This window comes from Oryctolagus cuniculus, chromosome 15, assembly GCF_964237555.1.
Source record: "Oryctolagus cuniculus chromosome 15, mOryCun1.1, whole genome shotgun sequence".
Taxonomy (NCBI): Eukaryota; Metazoa; Chordata; class Mammalia; order Lagomorpha; family Leporidae; genus Oryctolagus; species Oryctolagus cuniculus.
Window position 1 is genome coordinate 20,149,930 of NC_091446.1, and position 24,567 is coordinate 20,174,496.

At 40.7% G+C, this 24,567-nt stretch overlaps 1 protein-coding gene across 20 annotated transcripts in view; it reads right to left on the bottom strand.

Annotated features, from left to right (window-relative positions):
- ADD3 (adducin 3) overlaps positions 1–24,567 on the bottom strand; it is a 173,983-nt gene that overhangs the window by 30,398 nt on the left and 119,018 nt on the right. For 18 of the 20 annotated variants that reach the window (XM_070057246.1, XM_070057242.1, XM_051824169.2 and 15 more), the window contains one exon: positions 5,237–5,460. In XM_070057246.1, coding sequence (XP_069913347.1) covers positions 5,237–5,431 — 195 coding nt within the window. In that variant the 5' untranslated portion in view covers positions 5,432–5,460. Of the gene's footprint in view, positions 1–5,236; positions 5,461–6,730; positions 6,809–24,567 lie in introns of all 20 variants that reach the window. The other 2 variants (XM_070057249.1, XM_051824172.2) reach the window with 1 other exon arrangement.

Consider the following 24,567-nt stretch of genomic DNA (forward strand, 5'->3'; position numbering starts at 1 on the left):
CCACAAAAATGTTAAAAGAATTTTAGTAGCAGAAACACTGCAAGCTTGAACTAAAAGGAACACACACAGTATGGAGGGCAAAGAGGCCTAGGAGAGGTGGGGAAGGAAGTTTGGCACAGTGGTTAAAATGCTGCTTGGGACATCCATAGCCTGTATCATAGAGTGCCTGGGCTCGGATTCTGGTTCCACTTTTTTTTTTTTTTTTTTTTTTTGGACAGGCAGAGTGGACAGTGAGAGAGAGAGACAGAGAGAAAGGTCTTCCTTTGCCGTTGGTTCACCCTCCAATGGCCGCTGCAGCCAGCGCACCGCGCTGATCCGAAGCCAGGAGCCAGGTACTTCTCCTGGTCTCCCATGGGGTGCAGGGCCCAAGTACTTGGGCCATCCTCCACTGCACTCCCTGGCCACAGCAGAGAGCTGGCTTGGAAGAGGGGCAACCGGGACAGAATCCGGCACCCCGACCGGGACTAGAACCCGGTGTGCCGGTGCCGCAAGGCGGAGGATTAGCCTAGTGAGCCACGGCGCCGGCCTCTGGTTCTACTTTTTCAAACTTCCTGCTAATGTACAACCTGGCAAGTAGCAAATGACCAGTCTTCCACCCAGGTGGAAGACCCAGAATGAGTTCCAGGCTGGCTTTGGCCTGTACCAGCTTTGGCTATTGTGTGCATTTTGGATGTGAACCAGCAAATGGAAGGTCACTGCCTGTCTCTCTCTGCCATAATTAAGTAATAATAAATAATTATATTTAAAATGGTCTTTGGGCCCCAAAAAGAAGGATCCAAAACACAGAGAAGCATAAGCAACCTTTAGGGAAAAGGAAAAGTGATTTAGACCTTGGAATGAAGAACGTAGAGTCAAGAGCCATAGGGACATACTCAAGCAATAGGACTGAGTAATCATTAAGGAACTTCCAAACATTAGGCCAGATTTCACAATTGCTTTGGATCAGTCACTCCTTTGAATTCTCCAATTTTTTGTTTTCAAATAGGAATGCCAGTAACATTTATATTTTGCCTGTCCCACAACGGGAAATTTGGGACAGAAAACTTGTCCCTTCAGTTCACAGTATATTGAGCGAAACTATATTTGAGGAGCTGGATTTAAGAAATGATACTCTGAGGAGGATTATTTGCATGTAGACAAAATCGAGATAGTGAGATTCTGGATATAAACTAATGTTGTAATAGATGAGACTTCTAAGGGCATGTTAGGAGAGGGTGAATGTATTTTGTTTATGGGAGTAATGTGGTACTTTTAAAATAAACTCAGACCAGAAAATGTATAATTTTCTTCTCAAAAGGTGGAGCCTGAGGCAGGTATTTGGTACAGCTGTTAAGATGACGCCTGGAGTCCTATGTTCTGTTTTGGAGATTCTGAGTTCAAGTCCTTGCTCCACTTCCCATTCTGGCTTCCTGATAATGCATACCCTGTGAGGCAGTGGGTAATGGCCCAGCTACTTGGATCCCTGCCACCCATACTGGAGACCCAATTAGAGTTCAGGCTCTGGGCTTCCACCTGGCCCAGTATGTGCTGTTGCGGACATTTGGAGAGTGAACCAGTGGATGAAAAATATCTCTCTCAAATAAACAGAAAAAATGTTTTAAAAGGGGAGATATCAATCCCTCTCTACAGACTGATTTAGTGACTGACTTCTAATAAGTCAGTGGTGTAAAGTCTGAGATTAGGTCATTAAAAACATTACAAGCTGCTCTCTCTGTGCCCAGGGAAACCGCACACTAGAAACCTTAGTGAAAGGCCCATGTGACAAGGAACTGTGGTCTTTTATCAACAGCCATGTGTGTTATCCATCTGAGGAGTGGATCCTAACTCCGGTTAAGCCTTCAGGTGATCAGCAACCCCAGTTGATATTCTGACTGCAAATTCAGGTGAGAACCTGAGCCAGAACATCCCAGTTATTAAGCTGTTTCTGAATTTCTGACCCAAAGAAAAGGTGAGATAATAAGTGCTTATTGTTTTAATCAGCTAAATTGTGGGGTAAGTGGTTATTTAGCAATAGATAATATAGGCCACCACGTATCACTTCCTTTGGTACAACGTTTCTTTTTGCGTTAAAAGACATGTGAGGGGCAGCGTTTGGTCTAGCAGTTAAGATGCCCATCTCTCATACTGAATACCTGGGTTTGGTTACCAACTCTGGCTGCTGATTCCAGCTTCCTGCTAAAGAGGACCTCAAGAGGCAGTAGTGCTGGCTTATGTACCCGGGCCCCTGATACCCATGTGGGAGGCCTGGACTGAGTTCCAGATTTTGGTCCAGCTCAGTCCCAGCCGCTATGGGCATCTGGGGAGTGAACAGGTAGGATCTCTCTCTGTCTCTCTAAAGTAAGTAAATACAAATAATTAAGAAGAAAGAGAAATGTGAAAATCACTGTCCTAAAATATGACAGGAAGATAACATTTAAACTTTTCCAAGTCTTTCACAAGCAAATATGTAAATTTGTTAGGCAAAGATATTAGCCATCTTCATCCCTCCCTGTGCAGAAATTGATCATGCTTGTAAACTGAATAGGGTAATGAAGATTCATATATCTGCCCTTTCCCATTATTTCACTAAGTCCTCCAAGGCATAAGTAAAATTGATACTTTTAAGCTAATTCACAAAAGAAAATACCTAGGTTTAAAAAAATAGAACAAAGTACTCAAAGTTATGCCATCTTTAGTTTAATGAGTAAACTAAAACACAAACATATTGATATGGAAATATAGTTTAGTATCTTTTATTCACCCAACCTTTAGTTAGAACTCAATGATCCCTTTTGGGGTACTTTCCAAAAAAAAACTCAATATTTAACTACCTTGAACAAAATCTAAACTTCATCTCACTCTTTCTATTACACTGTTACTACAATCATTTGGTGAATAAATTAGTTCTTTTTCTTTCTTTAAAGATTTATTTATTTACTTGAAAGGCAGAGTTACAGAGAGGGAGAGAGAGAGTCAGAGAGGGAGGCAAACTGGGAGAGGGAGAGATCTTCTATCTGCTGGCTTACTCCCAAAATGGCTGCAAAGGATAGGGTTTGGCCAGGCCTAAGCCAGGAGCCTCTGGAACTCCAACCCAGGTTTCCCATGTGGGTGGTAGGGGCCCAAGCACTAAGGCCATCCCCCCCCACTTCCTTGCCAGGTGCATTAGCAGGGAGCTGGATTTGAAATGGAACAGCCAGGACACAACCAGTACCTGTATGGGATGCCAGTGTCACAGGTGGTGGTAAAACTTGTACCACAATGCTGGCCCCAGTTAGTTCTTAAAAATGGAGTTTCTTAAGAGAAGGAAATAAACTTATTTTTATCTAAATACGTAATACAGGGTGGCTTTAGCCCTAGCAGTTACGACACTCATGTTCTATATTAGAGTACCTGGGTTTGATACTTGGCTCTAGTTTGTGACTCCAGCTTCCTATAAATGCAGACTCTGAGAAGCAGTGGTGATGGTTCACATGGGTCTCTATCATCCACATGCAGAAACCTGGATTGAGTTTTTGACTTCCTGGGGCCAGCACTGTTGCTTAATAGGTTAAGCCTTCGCCTGCGGCGCCAGCATCCCCTATGGACACTGGTTCAAGTCCTGGCTGCTCCAGTTCCAATCCAGCTCTTTGCTAATGGCCTGGAAAGGCACTGGAAGATGGCCCAACTACTTGGGCCCCTGCAGAAGAAGCTCCTGGCTTCAGATGGGCCCAGCTCTGGCCACCTGGAGAGTGAACCAGTGGATGGAAGATCTCTCATCTTGTCTCTCCCTTTCTCTGTCTGTAACTCTGCCTCTAAAATAAATAAATACCTCTTAAAAAAAAAAAACAAAGTTCCTGATTCCCACCTTTAGCCTGACCAGCCCCAGTTGCTGTGAGCATTTGGGGAGTAAACCAGTAGGATGTGAACTCTGCTGACATCTTTGTCTCTCTGCCTTTCAAATAATAATTTTTTTTAAAACCCTATAAATAGTTAATGTAATTATAAACACAGAAACTCAGGTTTGCATAAATTAGGACACTGAACATTTTCTCCCTCATCATGGTTTCTGTGGTTAATTTCGTTTTCATTTGTAAAAGGTTTTTTAAGTTGGGTGCTGTATTTTTAAAATTCCTCAAAGCTTCCACTGCTAATATAACTTGTATTTTAACACTTTCATCAAGGCCACTGGTATGGGGAATTATTCAGAGTGGAATTTCCCTTCAGCTTTGGACTCAACCTCTTGGGCCACAACAAAATGACTTAGCAAGGCCATATCAGATGCTTCTATGTCTTGGTGCTTATTTTAGGGGTAACCTGACATAACCCTGCCTTCTGCCATATGTGTCTATGTGTGCAGAACTCTGACTTAAGGGGCCTATGGGCTTCATTATGCATAAAGTTATAAACCCATTTTTCATTTTAAATCAAGCTGTACTCTTTTTTTCATTAAAATTTTTTGGAAACTGTATATGCATTTATTGAATACTCTGTGATGTTTTGATACATGTAGACATTGTGTAATGTTTAATCAGAGTAAATTTATCTATTTCCTCAAACATGTAACATTTATGTTGGAAATATCCAAAATATTTTCTTCTAGTTTTTCCTTTTTAACAGAAAATTATACAGTTGTTCTCTCATTTTTTCACCACCTATGCATTACCTATACAATTCCATTAAGGTTTTTTTTTTTTTTTTTTTTTAACTAACCAATAAATCACTTGAAAATGATTCACAGGATCTGGATATGGCTGTGTAGACAACATTTTCAGTTCAGGTTGAATTTATAATTTACTGTTAATCTAGTTAATTTGGTGGGTGCATGACAGCATGTAATAATAGTAGGCTACCAAATCACCGACCTTCTCAAAAACCTCAAGTTTTCCTATGCTACTCTGAATATAAAGGTACTCAAAAGAAGATGAAAATATGCACACGGGATATACCTAACTTATTTCTTTCCTCCTATGACTTGAGTTATTTCTTTATCTTCTTCACAGATATTCAATCTGAACTGGATGTCCTTGAGTTCAGTAAGATCTTTTGTACTCCTTTAATAAAGCATTAGACCCAGAAAACACACGAAGAAAATTTATAACCAAACACAATACTAGTTTGTTATTAAAGCTCTATAAATCAAATACATAAAATAGGTGCTTGTTTCTTCTTTGAAAGACCCCTCTGTAACATGAAGACAGTTTAAGATACCTTTTACCTCATTATATCAAGGTTTCCAAAAACGGAAGGACAGTATAGCCTTCTAATCATTTTGACTCACAGGACTTTGCAGGATCTGAGTAACGCGTTTCCTCTGCTCCATCATATTGAAGTCTTGTCGTAGATCGGGAGACATGTTCCTCTCTCGAATGTACTCTGGGTCATTTTCATTGATACGGTCAAAATATCTCTCTTTGTGAGGAACGCTGGGAGGAGGAGGAGTAGTGATCACGCCTTGGCTGACATCTGAACTCATGTTTAAAGTCTGTGGATTCCTCTTGTTACCTATATTAATAAACACAAACAAAAAAGGACATGCATGAAAAATCCATTAAATTTAAATTTTACATGAGCCAAACAAAACTTTTTTACTTTATCCCCAGAATAATAGTTCCAACTTTATTTTATAAATATTTATTTGTTTGTTTGAAAAGCAGAGTTACCTGAGAGAAAGAGAAGAAAAGGGAGAGATACAGAGAGAGAGACAGATCTTCTATCCACTGGTTCACTTTCCAAGTTCACTCCCTGGCTGTAATGGCCAGGGTTGGGCCAGGCTGAAGCCAGGAGCCTAGAACTCCATCCAGGGGTTCCATGTGAGTGGCTCCAACATGAGTTGAGCCTTCTTCAGCTGCCTTCCCAGGCACATTAGCAGAGAGCTGGATTGGAAGTGGAGCAGCCAGGACTTGAACCCGTGCTCATAAGGGATGCCGGCACTGTAGGCGGCAGCTTAACACATTGCCCCACAATTTCAGCCCTAACTGCAACTTTCTTAAAAAAATAGCTTTTAAAGGAAATATTAGAGCAATTTTTATTGTGGCAAAAGTATCTAAGATTATAATACTAAGTTAGAAATTATTGTTTTCAGAACTAATGGAAACTCATGATTCAATCACTGCCAACTGAACTTTTAAAAGGGAGTAACAAAACATCCAGAGGGAAAATATCACTTAGAGATGGCAAGTAAGTAGTGTCAGTCAGGGGAGGTTCTCTTTTCTCTCTAAATAGTGTTTTTTGTATTGGACTAAATGTTTCCTGTAGTTAATGATCATTATATTGTATAGCAAATGTAATTTACAAATATATGAAAGAAACAAAACTCTAAGCTTTTCAGATGATTCAACAATTTTCCAAGGAAAATGCAAGACTTGTTAAAATTGCCACACTATTTAACTTCGGTGGATCTTCAAGTTAGAAACAAGAAAAAGGTATTCAGAAATCACATGAAGTCATAATTCACTTCTGATTAGTACTGACACTAAGGATAATCTTTGCTTTTTTGGGTAGGGAAGCAAATTCACTCATGCTTTGCTAGAGCTGAGCACCTAACCAATTATATTTACTTCAGCAGGACAGTCATTTAACTTTTGTCATCCCTCAACTGAGATCCAACCTGCTACAAGTTGATGGAGTCATCTAGCTCAGTGCTTCTCAATTTATCTATGGTGAAAGACTTTTTTTCCAATCCACTGTCACCCAATATTTTTGGGAAACACAAAATAATATATTTAGATGTCATGGCAATATAAAACTGCGAGTAAAGCTTATGAACACTTACTGTTTTATTCTTTACTTGTCACAGACTGGTCATAGACAGTCTTCCTGGATCCTAGATCACCCTTTAAGCAGCACTGACCTAGGAGATAATAACAGCCTGCCAACTGAAGAAATGCTTCTTCCAAATTTTAGAAGTGACATGGGATTAGCCTTAATGTAGAGCAAGCAAGACTACTGATTGGTATCAGTATATCATTTAACCTAGTTGCTCTTTCAAGCTGGGTATAGAAAACACAAAAAAGGAATATGCAGCAAGGTGGAAAAAAAGAAAAGAAAAAACAGAAATTGCAAAGATGATTTTGCTGAAAAAAAGTTTTCCCACAGGTGTTAAGCTGTACTGGAAAATTCAATTGAAATGTAACCTATATAATGAATGGGAAACAGAAAATCATTTTAACTACACAAAGGTATTTATTCCACTGATTAGTTTCCCAGTGGGAATAAACATTTCAAAATAAGGGGAGGTAAATGCAGTCAAGACTTATTTTCCAGGGCTGGCACTGTGGCGTAGTGGGTAAAGCTGCTGCCTCTAGTGCAGGCATCCTATATGGGTGCTGGTTCAAGGCCTGGCTGCTCCACTTCCGATCCAGCTCTCTGCTATGGCCTGGGAAAGCAGTAGAAGAGGCCCAAGTCCTTGGGGCCCTGCACCCACGTAGGAGACCCAGAAGAAGCTCCTGGCTCCTGGTTCTTCGCTCCTAGCTTTGGATCAGCTCAGCTCCAGCTGTTCCGACCAACTGGGGAGTGAACCAGCAGCTGGAAGACCTCTCTCTCTTCTCTCTCTCCCTCTCTGCCTCTCCTCTCTGTGTGTAACTCTGACTTTCAAATAAATAAACAAATACTTTTAAAACTGTTTTATTCTACTTGCCAATATAAATCTCATATTCACCATTCTTTGAGTTACCTAAATTAATATACTATACAAATTCATGAAATATGATTTCAAACACACTGCCCTTTTATTTTAAGAAATTTTGGATTTGTGACTAGAAATCAATTAATCAGTGAAGGAAATGTGAAAAATAAACTTTTATATAATTGAGTCTTCCATACTCAGATTTGTTCAAGAGTTGGGAGAAGACACTCAACTAAAGAAGTCTGGTCATTATGTGTGTTCTTCACCAAATAAATGGCCAGGTTTGTTTGTTTGTTTGTTTGTTTTTTATAACATACATGCCTAATAGAAAAACCCTGGTCACTTAATAATCTTCAAAATTCAGCTTTTACCATACTGTTTTTAGCTTGGCTTACCAATCCGTCAAAAAACATAGCATCAACTTTAAGAAATTTTTCTGTTATCAGGTGTTTGGAGGTTTAACCAATCCTTAGAACCTAACTTTCTTAGAAGCCATTTATAATAAGCCTACCCAAACTGCTTAGAGCTGTTTATTACTAGCAGATAGCAATTTCAAGAATTAAGGTTCAAGCAAAAAACTCACATCTACTAGTGAATCTCATGCTAACTTTTAATGGCCAACTACAGTCTAAATGGGCACTTGATAATTCAGACATCACTTAAGAAATAAATCAACTCTATTTTAGTTTGCCAGAATAGGCCATTGGCTTAATTTTTTAAAATAATAATCTGTTAATGTGGTTTTCAACTGGATTTAACCTATTCCTTAACCACAAAAGCACTATTCAGCCTGAGTATGGAGAGTAGAGTTAAATAAATGTGTCTAATTGAATTGCTGATGCTTATAAAGTAATCATATAAAAGACAGTTAAAGAAAGGTAAGGAACTATGTTGGTGGAAACCAGGAATGGTTTAAGGAACTGACAAGGGAAGATGAGTAAGCAGAAGCTTACAGATTGAACTTTTCTTTTATGATGAAAAATCCATATATTTAGAATTAGCTAATTGGACTCAGTTCAGATGAATCTAATTTTGTTAGTAACACGCAAAGCTTCATAGTCAAGGGCCAGTCATACATACACCTTCTTCTCTCCATTAGGCCAGATCTGTGTTGAAATTGGTCACATTAGTGCTTAAGAGCTTCTTCACAAGCTGCTTGCCCTCATGCTTACTGACTTTTTTAAAAAGACTGATATATTTATTTGAAAGAGTTACATGGGGGTGGGGAGAGAGAGTGAGAGAGAGGGAGGTGGGGAGAGAGGGAGGGGGAGGGGGAGAGAGAGAGAGAGAGAGAGAAAATCTTCCATCTGCTGGTTCACTCCCCAGATGACTGCAAGGGTCAGGTCTGAGCCAAGCGGAGGCCGGGAGCTTCTTCCCGTCTCCCATGTGGATGGCAGGGGCCCAAGCATTTGGGCCATTCTCTTCTGCTTTACCCAGGCCATTAGTAGGGAGCAGGATCGCAAGTGGAGAAGCCAGGACTTGACCCGGTACACATATGGGATGCTAGTGTCACAGGTGGTGCTTAATCCCCTATGCCACTATACTGGCCCCGCTTACTGGCTTTGACATCCACAATGAACATAAGCATGTTGCTACTGTCTTTTTTTGTGGCCAACTCAGTGGACACTTGATGATGGCATAGTGGTTAAGACTGTTTCTCCTGGGGGAACTTTTCTGAGGATATCTGAGCTGTCTTGGGGGAATGGATGATGAGTGGATCTTCTCCCTCTTTTGGGGGAACTGTGGATGTCTTTAAGCAGACTGCCTTGGAGTTCAAGACCTTTGCTTTGGCTTCTGCTCTGGAAGGGCTAAAGACTTCCTCTTCACTTTTGGTGCTATCTTGTTAAAAAGGGCCCTGGAAGTAACTCCTGCGATGAACACATTTTTAGAAGAGTAAGAAGAAAATAAACCTAGCCATTCATTTTAATCACAACTTATTATGTCAATATTTCCTACTTTATGCCAAACTCTTAGACCTTTTTATCTTATATCTTTGAAACTAGAAAATGAGACAGAGACAGGCAAGCTGAAGGTCCACTGGATTAAATATCCTGCCAACAATCATACTGCTTAAGTCATAATATTCAAGGCTAAAATTCTGTTTCCTAGTCTACTTTGTAATGATATTTAAGATACTTCACCTATTATAAAATAAAGGAGGACTGAGAAATTTTGAGAATTTTAGCCTATATCCTATAGAAAAATTTCAAACTACTGCCTTTAGAATCTTCTACAAAATGAGGAAATGACCCTAAAAAGGGAAATAAAACAAAAAATGACTCAAAATATTCTTTTTTACAATTCCAAAAGCCTATTATTTAGCTACGCTTTTTAATGTAAGAAGCTTCAAATTTTGTGCTCTTGGACTAAGAATTGGGAGTTTATATGAAACATTTAGAAAAAATGAATGGAAACAGCAGCTTGTCTTGTAGGTGTTCTACACATAGATACTAAATATCAAGAGTTTTATATAGAATCTAAGCCAATGATAGCACAAGTGATTATTTGTAATTCTGCACACAGCTACCATAAACTGAACTATTTCAAGCCTTGAAAAAATTTAGCTTTCATGAGATCCTCTGAACATAAAAAGAATTCAGAAAAAAAAATATGAAAAAACAAAATGAATGAGACAAGTGTTTACAGTTATGCACTGGACTTCCATCACTAAATGCTTTTCTGGAAGATAATGCTACTAAATGGATTAAGCCAACAAATTTTTACTCAACCTGATAAATTAGCTTCTACCAAATAAGTGAGGAAATCCTTAAATCAGTCTGAAATATGATAAATGGATTACCATACAAAGCACTCACAGTCAGTGGGTATGTACTGAGCCTCCAACTGCATGTCAGACCTTGTTCTATAGGTACAGATGGAATGTTGAATCAAATCCTTCAGGAAGCTCTAGTTCAGAGGCTAAGTTCATGGCAATGTTTCTATCTTCCAGGAGAGACGTTTCCCAGAAGACACATATGTCCTCACTCTCAGGCAGGCACAGACCCAGGGAAGTGACAAAGTGCCAAGGAGCATAGTTAGGAAATATGTATCCACACTTATCATATAATGTAGAACCCATATTGCCTGTGGGGAGCAATCCGGACTAGACTAAGTTACTCGAATTAAGACTTATTCTATGCATCTGCTCTCCCACAATATGGCGCTGGGAGAGAAGTAAACAGCTTCCGCACAGCTGCCTCCAGTTCAACTAATAAACTGTAGGACTTGCTCCTGATTGGAGGAGAGCGGCGTGCTCGGCGTGTGGGCAGCCGAGTTAGGATTGGCGGAGGAGGACTATAAAGGAGGAGAGAGACGGCGTGCACCAGGAACATCTATGGGGAACATCTAAGGGAACCCGTGCAGCCCCCGAGAGAACCGGCCGGCGGTGTGCCGCTCCCCTGCGGAAGTGGGGAATGCGGCCAGGGGGAACTGCCCTTCCACGGAGGTGGAAGGGATAGTAGCCAACCCGGGAAGAACCAGCAGCAAACCCGGGGAGGGCCGAGCAGACGAAAGAACAGCGCAGGGTCCTGTGTCGTTCCTCCACGAAGAGGGGGAGCGACATAGTGGTGCCGTGACTCGGATAGGAAACTTAGGACGGATATGAAACTTAGGAGGGAAGAAACGGGAAGAATTGGGAAAATATCGGAGAGAGAGACTAGCAAACAGCCTAGGGAAAAGCCGGACGAAAAAGGAGCCGGAAGAAGCTATTGAAAGCCTAGGCATAGACTCAGATACGGACTACGGGGGGAAGCTGGGAGAAATCTCTAAGGTCGAAAGTGAAAGTGAACGCTAGAACAAACAGACTCGGACGCGGACTGTGGGGAGAGGCCAGGAGAAATGAGGGAGGAGTATTGTTGGAGGAAAGCTTGGGGAAACATACCGGGTAGAGAAAAATGTTAGGGAAATTGAAGCTGCGGGGGGCAGGCCGAGGCGGATACGAAAGCCACTTTGGGATTCTCAAGTTAGCCCGGGAATAGGGGGCGAAAAGTTGAAACTAGAAGCTGAAACGTGAGCCTGGTTGGGATCCGTCTGATTAGCCCGGGGAGCAAAGGACGGGAAGCCAAACCGTGGGGCGGAGACGTACGCTGGGTTGAATTCGCCAGGCTAGCCCGGGGAACTTAGATTGAATGCTAGTGGCGGACACGTAAGCTACGCTGTGTTACTCGCGGAAGCCGCCGCGTGCAGAGAGCACGGGGCGTGAATAGATAGGGAACGGGGCTGGCGCGAGGCTGTGGTTCAGACGCGAAAGGGTTAAGCGTGGAGACCGCGGAGCGCGCGAAGCCGAGCCGCGCAAAGCCGGGAAGCTGCGCAGATGAGAGAGGCGCGCGGGCTGAAGCGGCGCAGAGCCGGGAACCCGCCGGCGGGGCGAGGTGCCGGAAAGCCGCAGGGATAAGAGAAACAGAAGTTTAGAAGTAAAGTGAGAGAAATGGGAATGTTGGCAGACAGAAGTAAAATGGGAGAAATAGGAATGCCCGGAGATAGAGAAATAGAGAAATAGAAAGGCCTCCCTACAACACTGCAATGTGAGAGCTTGGATTCGGTCTGCCTGATTAAGTGAGGCGATGAGCACCTGGGCAGCTAGCAGCTTATGCGCCGCAGGTCACCGAAGACAGGCACGAATTAACATCAGTAAGGCTTCCCCACAATGTAACAATTAGAAGGCTTGGATTCGGTCTGCCTGATTTAAGGCGGTAAGCACCAGCAAGCAGCTCGACCAAAGCATGAGCTGCAGGTCACCGAAGATAGGCACAAACCAACACTAATAAGTCTCCCCCACAATACGGCAATGAGAAGGCTTGGATTCGGTTTGCCTGATAGGTTTTGTAAGCACCTGCAGGCAGTTCTAGCAGAGCAGAGCATGCGCTGCAGGGCACCGAACACAGGCACGCATCAGCGCCTAAAAACCTCCTCACAACATGGCGAAGAGAGGACCCGGATTCGGTTTGCCTGATAGGACTTGTAAGAGCCTGTGGCAACTCTAGCAAGTAGAGCAGAGTGTGTGCCGCGGGACACCGAAGACAGGCGCGTATCAACGCCAAAAATAAAAAGAAAGGGGGATCTGTGGGGAGCAATCCGGACTAGACTAAGTTACTCGAATTAAGACTTATTCTATGCATCTGCTCTCCCACAATATGGCGCTGGGAGAGAAGTAAACAGCTTCCGCACAGCTGCCTCCAGTTCAACTAATAAACTGTAGGACTTGCTCCTGATTGGAGGAGAGCGGCGTGCTCGGCGTGTGGGCAGCCGAGTTAGGATTGGCGGAGGAGGACTATAAAGGAGGAGAGAGACGGCGTGCACCAGGAACATCTATGGGGAACATCTAAGGGAACCCGTGCAGCCCCCGAGAGAACCGGCCGGCGGTGTGCCGCTCCCCTGCGGAAGTGGGGAATGCGGCCAGGGGGAACTGCCCTTCCACGGAGGTGGAAGGGATAGTAGCCAACCCGGGAAGAACCAGCAGCAAACCCGGGGAGGGCCGAGCAGACGAAAGAACAGCGCAGGGTCCTGTGTCGTTCCTCCACGAAGAGGGGGAGCGACAATTGCCTAAAAATTTGGTTTTAAAATTTTAAGCAGCCCTACTGGTGGTAACTTAAAACACTATAATAAATTTTCTTTGTAATTAAAATATCACACAAGTTTTAAAAAGAACAGGTGAACTCCATGCTTGCTTAGTAGGCAATGCAAACTTATTAATAAACCTATAAGGAGAGCAAAGCAGTTTCTTTTTAACATTTCTTAGCAGGTTGTAGCTATCAAGTGTTTGGAAAACTGAATTTCCAAAGTGAAATTTTAAAGAGGTATCAGTCATCATTATTTCTTAACTCATGTATTCTGTTGTCCTGCACTAAGAGTTTACTCAGAGATTTTCTCATAGTAGTACCTTGTGATGAGGCTCAACTGTTTCACAAAGACTAAGAAACCAAGCCCATGTTACCCGCTAATGTTAAAATAAGTATCTTCTTTTCTGGGAGACAAGAAAAAAGCTGACCAAGAAAAACAGCATTAACAATAGGATCCTAAAGCTAGCAGAGAAGGAGACTTACTTTTTTACTTATTTTATCTTCCATATGCTGTTTCATTGCCCCAATGCCCTCAACAACCATGGATGAGCCAGACTGAGGTCAAGAGCTCAGAACTCCATCTAGATCTCCCATGTGTACGGCAGAGGCTCAAATACTTGAGCCATCACCTGCTGCCTCCCAGGGTAGGAATAAAGAAGAAGCTGGATTTGAAGTGGAATGGCAGGGATTTGAAATCAGATATGGGATGTGAGCATCTCAGGAGGCAACTTAAGCCTCTATGTCACATGCCCATCCTTATTTAGACTTCTTAAAATTGTTTTTTCCTTAAGCTAGTTTCAGGACTAAAATCTTGGGTTTCTGACCTTCAAAAAATTCAACAAAAATTCAACAATTTATAATTAACTATGCAAATATGGCTCCAGTTTTCTTAATTGGAAATTGATTTTTTCCAAAGTTTCAAAATAAATTGCTTTTATTTATTCGAAAGGCAAAGAGATAGGCAATGAGACACAGAGAGATCTTTCATCTACTGGTTCACTCTCCAAATGCATGCCTTCAGCCACAGCTGCGCCAGGCTGAAGCCAGGAGTCAGGAATTCAATCCAGTTCTCTCACAAGGGTGGCAGGGACTCAGGTACTTGAGCTACTGTCTGCTGCTTCTAAGGATCCATTAGCAGAAAGCTGGAATGAGAAGTGGAGCCCAGACTCTAAGCCCAGGTGTTCCAACACCAGATACAGGCACCCCACATAGTGCCTTAACCACTCTTCCAAATGCCTGACCCCTATCTCTTCCTCTCACAAGCTGTTTTCCAAGATTCTGAGTTAACACTGAGCTCATTTAAAACATGTGAATATCTTGCTGCAGGATTCTTCGTATCCAGTCTTGCCCAAACCAGAGCCCATATTTTATCCTAACAAGGGTTATCATTCTTCAAATTCCATCTTTTAAAAGTTTGATCTGATATCTTTCTCTTTAAAATCTTAAATGTCTTCTCATCATCCATAGGATTAAAGCTCTTAATTGCTCACTCCTTTATCTTTCCATCACCAATCAGTCTTTCAGAGAATACAACTGCGATATTTATAAAAGGAACATGTAAGCCTAAACATTTTGTAATATAAAGAAAATCCAAGTAAAGCTTGTTAAATCTTCCGAAAATGCGCCATTACAATTTTTTTCTTTTCTTCAAACTTTTTGCATACATATAAAAAATCTTGTAATTCTGCAGGAGTACGAAAATACTCTTTAAATAAAATCACCGTTCTCACCCTTCCTGCATAACCTTTTCAAAAAATGGTACGAAGCAACTGTATATCCACAGACGAAGAGAAATAAAGAAAATTTTGACTTAAGTCCTGTATCTTATTTAAAAATTAATTAAGTTTTAGATATATAACCACATAGTTAAAAACAGGCAAACAAGGGGCCGGTGCTGTGGCTCACTTGGTTAATCCTCTGCCTGTGGCACCGGCGTCCCAGATGGGCACCGGGTTCTAGTCCTGGTTGCTCCTCTTCCAGTCCAGCTCTCTGCTGTGGCCAGGGAGGGCAGTGGAGGATGGCCCAAGTGTTTGGGCTCCTGCACCCGCATGGGAGACCAGGAGGAAGCACTTGGCTCCTGGCTTCAGATCGGCACAGCACTGGCTATGGTGGCCATTTGGGGAGTGAACCAATGGAAGGAAGACCTTTCTCTCTGTCTTTCTCTCTCACTGTCTATAACTCCATCTGTCAAATAAATTTTAAAAAAATTATTAAAAAACCCAGGCAAACAAAAACTTGTATATGAATGTTCATGGTAACACTATTCATAATAGTCAGAAGGTAGAAACCCAAATGACATTTACACTATAGAATACCATTCAGCATTAAAAGAAATGAAGTGGGGATACATGCTACGACATGAATGAACCTCAAGATCATAATGCTGGGTTGGGCCCTGTGGCACAGCAGCTTAAGCTGTTGCTTGGGATGCCTGCATTCCATATCAATGAGCTAGTTGGAATACTAGCTCCTCTGCTTCTGATCCAGCTTCTGGCTAAAGTGCCCTGGAAGGCAGCAGATAGATCATGGCTCAAATGCCTTGGTCCCCACCATTCACACTGGAAACTTGGATGGAGTGCCAGGCTCCCATTTTCAGCCTGACCTAGTCCTGTCTTTACAGGCATTTGGGGAGAGGAGTAAATCAGCAGATGGAAGATGTACCCCACCCCTTTCAAGTAATAAAGTAATGCTAACTGAAAGAAGTCAGATACAAAAGGCCCCCTATTGTATAATTTCATTTAAAATATTCAGAATAGGGAGATCCATGGAGAAGGCGAATTGCTGATTGTCAGGGACTGGGCTTGAGGGAAGAATAGGAATAGTATAATGGGTACTGGGTTTCTGCTTGAGGTGATGAAAAAGTTCTGAATCAAGATAGTGGTGATGGCTGTACAATACTGTGAATGCATTTAATGCCAGTGAATTGTACTCTTAAAAAAATGATTTAAATGGCAAACTTAAATGTATTTTATTAGAATTTATAAACACTCAAAATGGACCATGAACTTAAAACGTAAAACTTAAGACTTTCAGAAAAAACATCAGTGATCTTTGGGATCTATGACAAGGCAGAGTTTCTAAACAACACCAAAAACATGACCCATACAATAAAAACAACTTCACTAAAACTAAAAATGTTGATCTGCAAAAGGATGAAGAGACAAGCTGCAGACCAGGAGAAAATATCTGCAAATAATATATCCAATAAAGACCTACTATATGGAATGTATAATGAATTCTCCAAACTCAACAGTAGGAGCTGGAACTGTGGTGCGATAGGTTAAAATCCCAGCCTGCAGCACCAGCATCCCATACGGGTGCTGGTTAGAGGATGACCCAAGTCCTTGGGCCCCTGTACTCATATGTGGGAGACCTAGAAGAAGCTCCTGGCTCCTGGTTTCAGATTGTTTCAGCTCCAGCCATTGCAGCTATTTGGGGAGTGAAACAGCAGATGGAAGACCTATCTTTCTCTCTCACTGTCTCTACTTCTCTCCGTAATTGTCTTTCAAATAAATAAAATAAAATAAATCTTCAAAAAAAAAAAAAAACCCTCAATAGTAAAAAAAAAAAAAAACAAGTAATTCAATTTGAAATGGGCAAAAGACATGAGTAGATATTTCATCACAGAGAATATACACATACCAAAAAAAAAAAAAAAAGGAAAAGATGTTCAACAACTTTAGTAATTAGACAAATTAGACAAAACAAAACCACAATGAGATAGTGGGGTAAAGAAAGTTTTCTTTAAAAAAAAAAAAAGAAAACTCCACTATATAACTACTGTATGACCAGCAATTATACTCTTGGTCATTTAACACAGAGAAAAGGAAAACTTATATCCACATAAAATCAGTATATAAAACTTTATAGTACTTTTATTCATAACAACCAAAGAATAGAAACAAACCAGATGTTCAACAGGTGAATCATTGAATTGTGGTGCATCCATAATGTGGAATATTATTTGGTGATAAAAAGGGATGAATTACTGGTACACACAGCAGCCTGAATAAACCTACAGGGAATTATATAAGGCATAAATAGCTAATCCAAAAGGTTACATAATATATGATTCAATTTATTTAATATTCTTCAAATGACAACAATTATAGAAGTGGAGAACAGATTAGTGGTTGCTAGGGCTTAGGGAGTGATGGGTTTGAGAGTAAAGAGAGATGAATTCAGGATGGAGAGAGTTAAGTTTGGCTATAAAAGGATAAAACTAAGGATACTTCTAGTGATAGAATTACTCTACCCTTGACTGTAAAGGTGGATCTATAGGCATACGCATGTGATAAAGTCCCACAGAACGAAATATACACATATAAATGAATAATGGCAAAACTAGGAAAACTGAGTAAGATTAGTGTATGGTATCAATGTCAATATCCTAATTGTGATACTACAGTAAACTTTCACAGGCTGTTGCCAGTAAGGGAAATTGGGTGAAGGGTATACAGAGAAAAGCACATATGAATCTGTAATTACATAAAGACAATTTTTTCTTATTTGACAGGTAGAGTTATAGACAGTGTGAGAGAGAGAGAGACAGAGACAGAAAGGTCTTCTTTCTGTTGATTCACTACCCAAATGGCCACAACGGCCAGCGCTGCACCGATCCGAAGCCAGGAGCCAGGTGCTTCTTCCTGGTCTCCCATGCAGGTGCAGGGGCCCAAGCACTTGGGCCATCCTCCACTGCCCTCCCGGGCCACAGCAGAGAGCTGTGGAAGAGGAGCAGCCGGGACTAGAACCTGGTGCCCACATGGGACGCCGGTGCTGCAGGCGGAGGATCAACCAAGTGAGCCACGGCGCCGGCCCTAAAAACAATTTTTTTAAATGTTATAAAAGGCCCCTTTTTAAGAATGGAAAAAGCAAAACTGCTAGTTTCCCTTTGATATGAGTATGTGATCAGCTCTGTAGTTAGGTAAAGCTTATATTGTAATTATCTTTAGATATTTACAGACAGTATTTCAAAGCAGTTCATTCAATACAACTAAGCATGGATCCTGTTAGCATCAACTGGCATTTGTAAAATATTTCTCAGTCCAGGGTAGCTTTGGAAAATGTGATTGTGTAACCACTCAAATTAAACATAATTAAAATATGAAGTCCCTGGGAGAGAAAATAAAAATACAGTATTTTAATAAAGCATTTACTGGACATAGTTTAACTTTCAGAACTAGTCTTTATAAGCCAGAAGATACAGCAAACAGAAATATTAACTCAATTCTTGGCTCTGTTAAAGAACTTTAAAAAAAATCTTGCTGTGGGCAAGGTCCTTTTAAATATGACTGTTCTCCATGGGATAATTTCATTTAGTTACATACAGTTTGATTATTACCCTAAAATACTTTTAAATATATTGTAAAAATGTCAATCTATGTAATTTTTTAAACCAGAAAGCAGCATGGTACAGAGTGGGGATAAAGAGACTAGGACTCAAGCTGTTGTACTGACACCAATTGCTGTGTAGGACAGCAATGGAACATTCATTCACTAAGTGTTTGAGTACCTACTATAGACGTATTAGTGACCTCTGACCTAAATCCATAATAGGTACATAAGGAATCTGGATTTAGCCTACTATTCATAAGTGCTAGAGACTTTTCTAACAATAACAAGCTTTCTTGAGTAGTGGGGTCTAAAAACAACTATCCATTACATTAGGTCATTTACCTTCATAATCCTAGGAGGTAAGTATTATCTCCATTTTACAGATGAGGAAATAGTAATTGGGCAATACCTTGTCAGGCCAAATACCTAGCAACGGGTGGGCAGGGATACAAATCTAAATTTGCTGAGCTCAAAAGCCCATGATCTTAATCACAACCCACACCCAAGGGTGGCTAGTAAGTTTCTTGTCAAATGCCAATTTCAGCTCCAAAAAGATACTTGAACCGATTAAGTTCCAGGGTGCCCTCTCTTTAAAACTGACCAACCCTATTATTTCTAGTTAATCATTCATTCACTCATTTTAATGTAGTTCATAGATACAATTCCTAAGAATATAATAATACTTCTTTCTTCTTTATCTCTCTGCCTTCCTTCCTGGGTCCCTTCCTTCCCTTCTTAATGTTTGAGATAACATATTTTTAATTTACTTTATAGTCAAATCTTAATGCTCCATTAAAAGAGTTAAAAAAGTAAAAAGATCATAGTTTAGTAGTAATATAAGCAATGGCTATAAATAATAATTGAAAAGATGTCAATTTCACTCATGTATAATACCATAAATACACAGAAGTGCTTTCTAGTACTTCAGAGCTAAACAAACTAGTGCAAACCAATATGAACTCCATAAGGTAGACACTCATCTTTGAAATGAAGTGTTATAAGGAACAAAATTTTTAAAAAGTAGTGTTATAAAACTTGTTGTCAGCACTATGGGTTTTCCTTTGATGTAGTGTTTGACCATGTTGATTAGAAACAAGATATGAAACACAAACACATTTCTAGCTTTAAAAATCTTATCTAAATATTTATGTAGCAACAACCCAACACATATGTTTAAAGAACATTAGGTTTAAGACACAAATAGAAAAACCACTGTAAAACAGTGTCACTCAAACTATTTAAAAACAGCAATCCACAGTAATAAATATATTTTATATAGCAGTCATATACAAATGCATGAGGTATATAACTGAAATAAAATCTTAATAGTATACTTTCCCTCATTCTGTGGTATATTCTGGTATTTTCTACATTATTTATTTATTTTGACAGGCAGAGTTAGAGAGAGAGAGAGAGAGAGAGAGACAGAAAGGTCTTCCTTCTGTTGGTTCACTCCCCAAATGGCTGCTACGACTGGTGCGCTGTGCCAATCTGAAGCCAGGAGCCAGGTGCTTCCTCCTGGTCTCCTATGCAGGTGCAGGGCCCAAGAACTTGGGCCATCCTCCACTGCCTTCCCGGGCCACAGCAGAGAGCTGGAATGGAAGAGGAGCAATTGGGACTGAATCCAGCGCATTCTACATTATTTCATTAAAAACACACACATACACATTGGTTAGGGAAGGTGTTTGATGCACTGGCTTACGTCACTGCTTGGGATGCCTACATGTCATACTGAAGTGCCTGGTTTGAGTGCTGGTTGCTCTGCTTCCAATTCATCTGTTTGATACTGCACATTATAGGAGGCAGCTGATGATGATTCAAATGCTTGGGTGCCTACTACCCATGTGGAAGACCTGTATGGGTCATGGCTCTTGGATTCTGCTTGCCCCAACCCTGGCTGTTGTGGGCATTTGGGGAGTGAATCAAATCCAGAAGACAGAAGATCTCTGTCTTTCAAATAAAATGAAAATAAATAAAAATTTTTTAAGAAGTATTGGTGAAATTAATAAATGATCCACATACAGGTTATGATCCACAGTATGAAAACTCAAAGTTATGGTCCAATGGAAAACAAAAAGGAAGAAGATACATATGTGAGTACGTGTGGGTATTGTGTGTGTGCGTGTGTGTGTGAAGACACGAAGTACTGGAAGAAATGCTTACTGCAGGATATTACATATTTCTGCGATGTTTTCAAAACAAAGGGTTTAGTTCAGCAAATTATGAAGGAGAAAAGGCATACGTAAACTGAGACCAAAAGGACTCTGAGAAAAAAAAAAGTTTTGTGTGTGAGGCGCAAATAGTTTACAATTTGCAATGAGAAATATGAGTGTTATGAGAACTTTAAGTAGCCAGATCTAGATAAAATGTTACAACTATCTGCTTACTTTACACAGAAGGATTTACTGATAGCACCATGTCTGCTCATATCATACATGTCGATGGTCTGCACTGGCAAAGATGAAAGATTTTTCAAGTTCTCTGAGGGTATTATGAAATGCTGTTTATGATTCTACAAATTACATCTGAAAGCAGTTTTTAGAGTCTGAGTTTAAATAATACCTATAATACATACACTCTAAATATAAAGCCACTTAAAGATACTGCCAGCAATTATATTTTTATTTAGTCTCTCAGTCATCCAGCCTCTAGGTTTGCTATTCACAGATAAGAGTCATATTTTTGCAATGTTTTAGCATATTCCACCATATAAAAATAGTACTAGAAAGTTCTATTCCTTCGAATTAACTGCCCCAAACTGAGGATCATTCTACAAAATAGCAGGCCAGTACTCTTCAATAATGTCAAGATCATGAAAGATACAGCCTGAGAAATTTTTCCAGATTAAAGATCAAGAAGGGATGACAACTAAATGCAACATGCAATCTTTTGATTGATTCCTGCACCAGGCAAAGGACCTTAAGAGCCAACTGGTGAAATCTGAATAAAACTGGTAAATCTGATGATAATTACTTATATCAATGTTAATTTCCTGATACATATAATTACAATGACTTTACGTAAGATATCATGTAAAAGACTATTCTGGATGAAGGACAGAGAGAATTCATTTATCATTTTTGCAACTCTTTTGGAGTCTGAAATAATTACAAGATAAAAGTAAAAAAAGAAATACCCTTGTCTTATGAATTCTTTCTAAGTACTTACAGGTTACAAAGTACCATATAATTTGAAGTGATTCACCTTCAGTGAGTAGTAAACAATTCCATATCTCAGGAATCACATCCTTGTTGCTTTGTGGCTTCCTGTAATCTCAGTCTGGCAACCAGAGTAAAATATTTCTTTTTGCCTTCTGAGCTCACCAACAACTGCTAGTGCCATCTTGCCTATCCTGTGATCTGGTTTGCCTGTACTGATTCCGTTTGTTGACTAGAACCTTTTCCATCAATACTGTTCCATTAATGGCCTCTAAATAAGTTGGATCCCTGATATGGTGCTCAGTGGTAGACTGTTTTTAAAGATGGCCATAAGAATTCCTCCCATGCTCCTTTACGATGCAACATTGCTACTTATTCCATTAAGAAGTAGAGACTACCTTCCCTTGTGAATTGCTGTGACTAACAGAATGCTTCAGATGTGGGGCTATATAACTTTCAAAGTTTGGCCCTTCTGCATCTTGGAACTGCCACACCATGATGAAGCCCATCATGAAAAGTCACGAGAAGTAAGAGGCCCGGCAGTCCCAAGTAAGCCCAGATTCTGACAGACTCTACCAGTTAAATACAGCAAAGTGAATGGAGGCACAGGCAAAAGCAGGATAAGTAACTCCCAGCCAACATAGAGAAACATGAAAAATAATCATAAACTGCTTAACAAAGTTTTTTAAATTTTTTTTTGTTTTTGGTTTAAACATAGCGAATAGATGAAATCAAAGTTGGTGCCCAGAAGTGGGGTGGTACACTAACAAAAACTGAAAATATGTGGCATCATCTTTTCAGTAGGAAGGCTGACACAGCAGTGAGCAGACTCCCACTGCAGGCTGGAGAAATGGCTACATTATGTAGTGACAAGCTGCTAAGTATGCATTGACATGAAAACTAGAAAACAGTTAAGAAACAGGGATCCGGTTAAGGCAATTTCTATGCAGGGTGTTGAAAGAGCCAACTAAAGGTTTTAAAATGTATTTTGATATAATTGCATCTAAGAAATAATACAGCATTTCTTCTGCCCTTTATTTGGTCTCTTCTTTACAACAGTAACACTTTGTAAAACTGTATCACAGGGTCCAGCACTGTGGCATATTGGAGATAGGCCACCACCAGTGATGCTGGTATCCCATGTAGGTGGCAGTTTGTGTCTCAGCTGCTCCACTTCCGATCTAGCTCCCTGCCTATGGCCTGGGAAAAGAAGAAGATGGCCCAAGTGTTTGGCCCCTGCCACCCACATATGAGACTCAGAAGAAGCCCTGGCTCCTAGCTTTAGTGTGGTCTAGCCCTGGCCATTGTGGCCACCTGGGGAGTAAACCAGTGACTAGGAGATCGATCTCTCTCTCTTACACTCTCTATAATTCTTTCAAATAAATAAACAAATCTTAAAAAAAAAATAAAACTGTATCACAACCAGGACATTGGCAGCAAGAGTCAAGATAACTGTAAGTCCTCCTCATGCTGCCCTTTAACAGCAATGCACACTTCCATTCCATCTTTATTAGCAGCAACCACTATCTGTTCTTTATTTCTATAATTTTTGTTATTTAAACAATGTTATACACATGAAAACATGAGTTTAAAACCTTGCCATGTTTTTACTTAGCAAAATTCACTGGAGGCTACTGCATCAGTTCATTCATTTAAAAAAAAAATATTTATTTAGGGCCCGGTGCTGTGGTGTAGCAGGTAAGGCTGCCGCCTGCAGCGCCAATGCCAATCCCATGTGGGTGCCAGTTCGGGTCCTGGCTGCTCCACTTCCGATTCAGCTCTTTGTTACAGCCTGGGAAGGCGGTAAAGGGTGGCCCAAGTCCTTGGACCCCTGCAACCACGTGGGAGACCCGGAATTAGCTCCTGGTTTCTGGCTTTGGATTACCCCAGCTCTGGTCTTTGCTGCCATCTGGGAAGTGAACCAGCAGATGGAAGCCTCTCTCTCTCTCTCTGCCTCTCTGTAACTCTGCCTTTATTTATTTGAAAGGCAGTTACAGATAGAGAGGGAGAGGTGGAGGGGGAGGGGAGGAAGAGATCTTCCATCCACTGGTTCACTCCCCAGATGGCTGTTTTGGCTGGGGTTGGACCCAGCTGAAGCCAGGGGGTTCATCTGGGTCACCTCCATGGGTGCAGGGGCCCAAGAACTTGGGCCATCTATTGCTGCTTTCCCAGGCACAAGAGCAGGAAGCTGGATCGAATGTGGAGAAGCTGGGACTTGAACCAGTGCTTACATGGGATGCTGGCCCTGCAGGCAGTGGTTTAACCCACCGTGCCACAGTGCCAGCCCCAGTTCATTCATTTTTATTACTGAGTATTCCTCCATGGTATGGCTGTATCCACCCACTGAAGTAGACCTGGGTTATTTCCAGTCTTCAGATATTACTGTAACATGTTTCATATTACCAAACAAACAAACATACGTAAACAATCCAAAACATCAACTGATGAATGTATAAACATAATATGGTATACCTATATAATGGAATATTATATGGAAATAACAAGAAATGAAATACTGACACATGTAACAACATGGATGCGCCCTGAAATATTATGATAAGTGAAACAAGTCAGTAATCAAGGGCACTGTATTGGGTGCTTCCATGTATAAGAAACGGAACAGGCAAAAAATCTATAGGCAGAAAATAGATCACTGGCTGCCTAGGACTGAAGGAAAATGAGGAGTGGCCACTAATGAGGTTTCTTTTTGGAATTTGGATGACGAAAATGATCGACAATGATTGCAACAGTAGCTGTACAACTCTGAGTATATTTTTAAAAACCACTGAATTGCATTCTTTAAATGGCAAATTATAAGATACACAAAATACATCTCCATAAAGCTATTAAAAAAATACAACCTGAGAGGCTACTGACCACCATGTAAACTTGGAGATGGGACCATGTTTGTAGTTCCCATAATGGCAGAGTACTC